The 6,251-nt window shown below is 59.3% G+C and overlaps 1 protein-coding gene across 1 annotated transcript in view; it reads right to left on the reverse strand.

Moving 5' to 3' along the window:
• Nucleotides 1-3,253: 3,253 nt before the first annotated feature.
• Nucleotides 3,254-6,251, reverse strand: part of GFUS (GDP-L-fucose synthase) — a 7,058-nt gene continuing 4,060 nt past the window's right edge. The window contains exons 9-14 of the mRNA XM_035889627.1: nucleotides 6,147-6,251; nucleotides 5,925-5,989; nucleotides 5,647-5,713; nucleotides 5,490-5,569; nucleotides 5,234-5,333; nucleotides 3,254-3,373 (exon numbers count right to left, since the gene is read on the reverse strand). The exon at nucleotides 6,147-6,251 is cut by the window's right edge and continues 4 nt beyond it. Of these exons, the coding sequence (XP_035745520.1) occupies nucleotides 3,318-3,373; nucleotides 5,234-5,333; nucleotides 5,490-5,569; nucleotides 5,647-5,713; nucleotides 5,925-5,989; nucleotides 6,147-6,251 (473 nt within the window). The 3' untranslated portion in view covers nucleotides 3,254-3,317. The remainder of the gene's footprint in view (nucleotides 3,374-5,233; nucleotides 5,334-5,489; nucleotides 5,570-5,646; nucleotides 5,714-5,924; nucleotides 5,990-6,146) is intronic.

Genomic DNA, 6,251 nt, shown 5'->3' on the forward strand with positions numbered 1-6,251 from the left:
CCCCCCCCTATCACCCCCCCCCCAATATTCACCCCAGGAGAGGCAGGAGGAGCTGCGGGAGCGGGTGGCTGCGGTTGAGACGGGAGATCCCCATCCACCGCAGCCTGCGGTGGCCGGCACTGGATGAGACCCTCAGCACCAGTGGGCAGCGCTGGGTGGCCCAAGCCCATGGAGGACATCACCCAGCGGATGGGTAAAAGCCACCAGTTGGAACACTGCTACACCCCTGTGTCCCACCTTGGGGACCGACCCAACCTCTTGTGCCTTCTGACAGGGAACATGAGTGGCCACGGGGTGCCAGGAAGGGCATGGGGTTGTCCTGTCCGACCTCCACCATGCGCAGGAAAGAGCTCGGGATGTCTATTCCCAACTAGGTGGGAATGTGGCAAACCCCATTCCCAGCTCTTTCTGCACCAGGATGCCCCTGGCTGCAGCTTTCCCAGTTCATCCCAACGCCATATCCATCTCCTCCCTGTGCAGAGAGCGACCTGGCCCTTCTCCCAGCCCAGCAGCGCCAGGTGATGAAGAAGCTGCAGTGGGTCAACTGGAACCTAGGGCTGACGCTGGCATCCATGGAGGGTGCATGGAGATGGCTGGAGAACAGTCTGCAGCACCTCCACGTCATCCTGGACCCAGCCAGGGGTGGGTGCTGGAGGGCGGATGGGTGCTGGTGGGTGCCAACGCTGGGCTCTCACTCCCCGTCCCACAGGTTGGAGCCCAACCACCATCTCCACCTGCATCCTACATGGCTCCTACTTTGTGCTGCTGGTCACGCTACTGGTGCCCATGCCACCCTCCTCCTCCTCTTCCTCACCTCTAGCGCCCTTGGTGAGCTCCTTCAGCATCCTGGCACTCTCTGCTCTCCTGGCCATTGCCGTGGCAGGTGGGGACAGGGGTGAGGGGACCTGGTTGGGAACACAGTGCCCTGGGGGGTGCTACAGGGGTAGGTTGGGGTCGCTCTGCCCTCTCCCACCTTCTCACTTCCCCGCAGGGCAGTGGCCAGTGCTGGCCGCCCACCCGCCACGGTGCTGGGGGAGCCTGGCTGGTGCTTCCCTGGGAAGAGCCCCGTCACCCGCTCTCCCCCACCCCGGACAGGTAGGAGATGGTTGGCGGGGGACAGGATGGGCATGGCACCCTTGGGAGCTGCTAGGATCCAGCCTGGGCACCCATCCTGGCTGTCTCATCCTGCTGCTGCCTGGGCAGAGGTCCCCAGGGTGGGCTGCTGGTCCCCAGGAGGGGGCAGGACACATCTCGATGGCTTGCCTGCAGCTTTTGGGCACCTCATGCTGACTACCTGGCTTATTTCTGCCCGGAGAAGGGTGTGGGGAGGCTGGAGAAGGGGGCTGCCACCATGATGGTGACACAGAAGCCATGAAGGTGATGGGGCTCTGCTTTTTCCTTCTTCCCACGTAGGGAGTAGGAAATGGAGGTGCTGCAGGAGGAGCTGGACAGGATGGAGATGAGCTGCCTGCAAGGTGAGAGCTAGCCAGGCGAGGAGGACATGGGAGAGATGACCATGAGGTGGGAGGTGTGGTGGCTGTAGGACAGGGGTCTGAAGCCCCAGCGCATCCCCATCCTGTGCTGGGGCATTTGTTACCCCAGAGGGTCCCCAAGCTATGCTAGGGCACGTGCACCACCCCAGGGTGTCCCCATCCAACACTTGGGGACAGCAGTGCTGGGAATGCGTCACCACCCATGCCATGTTCTTGCAGAGTCTTCATGCCTGGAGCAGCCCCCAGCGATGACAGGGACCTCCCCGGCTTAGCAGGGTGGGTGTCACCCATCTGCAGTGGTGGCTGGAGGACAAAGCTGAGCTCGTGTGGGGTAAGCCTGAGCTGGGGTTAGGTGCTGGGTGGAATGTCCCGAGGTCAGGCCAGACCCTGCTCCTGGGAGCCAGGTGGGTCCCTCCGAGGGCCAGGGTCTCTAGGGCTGGGGTGTCTTCATCGTGACTGCACCTCTGGGTGCTGGACACCCCCTTGGGAGAGGGGCCAGGGCTGGTGCCACAGAGCTTGCGGGGACACGACACCCAGGGAGGACTTTTGGGTGGATGGGGGTGTCCTCCAAGGATGGATGATGGCCAAGGCACCCCGTCCCGTATGACCCACATGTCCCCAGGAGACAAATGACATCTCCTGCAGGACAGGAGGGTCAGCAGGGATGGAGGATGCCCTGTCTGAACTCCTTCTTCCCCTACCAGGCGATGCCAGAGCTGGCCCTGGGCACCAGGAAGCATCGAGAGCTCAAACCCTATGACCCAAACCAGTCTCTGGCCAGCGATGCGTGAGTGCCAACCATAGGGGACATCCCTTCTCCAGGGGCACGTTGGTGCTCAGGGTGTAGCCATTGACCTGTGGGGGGACAACCCCTCTTGTGGGCTTCTTGGGGTGCTGGTCTCTCTTCCATGGGTCCTTGTGGTCCCCAGGCCAGGGGCTCACCGGGGCTGGGCAGCAGTGCCAGAAGAACATGGTTTAGTGGTGGGATAGCAAGGTTAGGATAATGGTTGGACTTGATGATCTTAAAGGTCTTTTCCAACCTAAACAATTCCATGATTCTACACTTCTAAGAAAGCCATCCCTGGCCAGGACTTCTGCCACGTCCACATCCCTGGTTGAGCCTTGCGCAGTGGCTTGGCCATGGACTCATCCCCCCACCAGCCTCTACCCCCTCCCAGAGGGGTTTTAACCCCCTTTTGTGGATACGGTACCGTGCTGCGGGGCAGATGCTCCTTGTCCCATCGGTTTTATGCTATTTGCATATATTTTAATAAATGCCATATTTACAGCTGGAGCCTTCCCTGTTCCAGTTCCATACCCCACACCCCCATCCTGATGCTGGGGCAGGGGTGGCTTTGCTGGGGGCTTCAGGACCATCCCCATGTGCCGAAAGCAACGAGCTGCCATTCCTACGCTGGAGAAACAACCCTGATCACCTTCCCTTTATTACAGCCTAATTACAGGTAATTAAAAGTGTAGCCCATTACAGCTCAGCAGGAGCTGCCAGCATCCTGCATATGGCCAAGGCGGCGGTGGTGGGGGCTCCGGTTGGTGGCTACCACCCTGTCTGGGGTCCCAGCACCTTCAGGGTGCCCCAACCTTCCTCCCTGCCCTGCCCTCGGTATCCCACGCTGGTCTCAGCAGCAGGCAGGAACGTGGGGACTGCTCACTGGGCTCTGCCTCCCCACTCCCTTTTAACTTTGGAAATGTCACTTTCACCACCCCCACCCCCCACCCAAAAACGTCCTCTGCCCCAGCAAAGGACAACCCTGAGTTGAAGAGGATGGTGCCGGGTGATGCCGGTCCTGGTGCCGCGTTGGCCCGTCACTTCCTGGCGTTGGCGTAGTTGGCACTGAACCAGGCACAGGTCTCCTTCACGGCTGGGGAAGGAGAAGATGGGATGGGTTTGGGGATTGGGAACGCTGTTGGTTTATAGAATCATCAAATGGCCTGCGTCAGAAGGGACCTTTCAAGGTCATCTTGTCCAGCCACCCTGCCGTGAGCAGGGACATCTTCAAACAGATCACGTTGCTCGGAGCCCCGTCCAACCTGACCTTGAACGTTTCCAGGGATGGGGCATCTACCACTCTTCTGGGCAACCAGGGCCAGTGTCTCACCACCCTCAGCATAAAAAATTTCTTCCTTGGATCTAGTCCTAAATTTTCTTGCCTAGAAAGGTTGGACCAGATGATCCTCGACATCCCTTCCAACCCGGTATTCTATGATAGTCTGAATCTCCCCTCAAAACCATCACTCCTTGTCCTATCGCCCCAGGGCCTACTAAAAAGTCTGTTCTCATCTTTCTTGTAACCCCCCTTTAGGTATTGAAGGATGGACCACCCTGATGCCACCAAGGCGAATGGCAGTGGGAGGACCCCCCCTTTTTCCTGGAGCCCCTCATCTCACCTTGCCTGAAGGGTGTGAACTGGAAGCCAGGCAGGTAGCGCCGTAGCTTGGCGTTGCTGGCCGTCTTCTTGAACTGCCCGTCTGCTTTGGTGGTGTCGAACTGGCATGGGATGGGTCAAGGGAAACCAAAGGTTTTCCACCAGGATGCTGCTCTGGACCACGCCATCTCCCCTGGAGCCCTACATCTGCTGGTGCAAAGTGGGGTGCCCCCCATGCCACAGTAGCCTGGCATGGACCAGCCTGTGGTGAAGGATACAACAAGCTCTCCACTGAAGTCCATGGCCTCCACGATCGCCTCCGCTGCCTCCCTGATGGAGACTTCATCTTCTTCTCCCACTGTGGAGGAGGGCATGATTGTGGCTGTTCCTCCGTCCTCTTGGAAAGGGGCTGGAGGGGGGGTTATGGGGACTTACCTGACAAAATGATGGGCTCCACCTCATCATATTCCCGCAGGACCCAAAGGAAGAGCCGGGCCAGGTCCTGCAGAGGGGCAGATGACTCTTGGAGGGTGGCTGCTGTCCCCTAGCCCTCCCATCGCAAGGGAACCCAACCCTGAGGATGGCCAACACTGCCCAGGACAACCCAGGTGGGCTCAGACCCTGCTGGGGTCCAGGCACCGGTCCCCCCCCCAGCCCCGTACGCTGCCCTCCCCAAGCCGTGAGATGCAAGTGCTCCCTGAGGCCATGCGTACCAGGGAGTAGATAAACTGTCTCCTGGGCTTGCCCGTGCCCCAGATGGTCAGAGCTGAGCCGGTCTCTGTGGGAGAAAGGAGAGCATGTCCATGAGCATCAGACATCTTCGCTGCCCCTGGCTACCCTGCAGAGCTCATGGAGCAGGCAAGGTGAGGGGAAATAAACCAAAAAACCCAACCCTCCCCACCCCAAAAAGCCATAAGAAGTCCTGCCCTACTCACGTTTGGCCAGGTAGACCTTATGGATGAGCCCCGGCAAGACGTGGCCATCCTCAATGTTGAAGTTGTCGTGCGGCCCGAAGACGTTGGGGGGGGTGGAGGCGGCCTTCTGGGCAACCAGGGCCAGTGTCTCACCACCCTCAGCATAAAAAATTTCTTCCTTGGATCTAGTCCTAAATTTTCTTGCCTAGAAAGGTTGGACCAGATGATCCTCGACATCCCTTCCAACCCGGTATTCTATGATAGTCTGAATCTCCCCTCAAAACCATCACTCCTTGTCCTATCGCCCCAGGGCCTACTAAAAAGTCTGTTCTCATCTTTCTTGTAACCCCCCTTTAGGTATTGAAGGATGGACCACCCTGATGCCACCAAGGCGAATGGCAGTGGGAGGACCCCCCCTTTTTCCTGGAGCCCCTCATCTCACCTTGCCTGAAGGGTGTGAACTGGAAGCCAGGCAGGTAGCGCCGTAGCTTGGCGTTGCTGGCCGTCTTCTTGAACTGCCCGTCTGCTTTGGTGGTGTCGAACTGGCATGGGATGGGTCAAGGGAAACCAAAGGTTTTCCACCAGGATGCTGCTCTGGACCACGCCATCTCCCCTGGAGCCCTACATCTGCTGGTGCAAAGTGGGGTGCCCCCCATGCCACAGTAGCCTGGCATGGACCAGCCTGTGGTGAAGGATACAACAAGCTCTCCACTGAAGTCCATGGCCTCCACGATCGCCTCCGCTGCCTCCCTGATGGAGACTTCATCTTCTTCTCCCACTGTGGAGGAGGGCATGATTGTGGCTGTTCCTCCGTCCTCTTGGAAAGGGGCTGGAGGGGGGGTTATGGGGACTTACCTGACAAAATGATGGGCTCCACCTCATCATATTCCCGCAGGACCCAAAGGAAGAGCCGGGCCAGGTCCTGCAGAGGGGCAGATGACTCTTGGAGGGTGGCTGCTGTCCCCTAGCCCTCCCATCGCAAGGGAACCCAACCCTGAGGATGGCCAACACTGCCCAGGACAACCCAGGTGGGCTCAGACCCTGCTGGGGTCCAGGCACCGGTCCCCCCCCCAGCCCCGTACGCTGCCCTCCCCAAGCCGTGAGATGCAAGTGCTCCCTGAGGCCATGCGTACCAGGGAGTAGATAAACTGTCTCCTGGGCTTGCCCGTGCCCCAGATGGTCAGAGCTGAGCCGGTCTCTGTGGGAGAAAGGAGAGCATGTCCATGAGCATCAGACATCTTCGCTGCCCCTGGCTACCCTGCAGAGCTCATGGAGCAGGCAAGGTGAGGGGAAATAAACCAAAAAACCCAACCCTCCCCACCCCAAAAAGCCATAAGAAGTCCTGCCCTACTCACGTTTGGCCAGGTAGACCTTATGGATGAGCCCCGGCAAGACGTGGCCATCCTCAATGTTGAAGTTGTCGTGCGGCCCGAAGACGTTGGTGGGGATGACGGCGGTGA

Source organism: Egretta garzetta, unplaced genomic scaffold, assembly GCF_000687185.1.
Source record: "Egretta garzetta isolate BGI_Z169 unplaced genomic scaffold, ASM68718v1 scaffold362, whole genome shotgun sequence".
Taxonomy (NCBI): domain Eukaryota; kingdom Metazoa; phylum Chordata; class Aves; order Pelecaniformes; family Ardeidae; genus Egretta; species Egretta garzetta.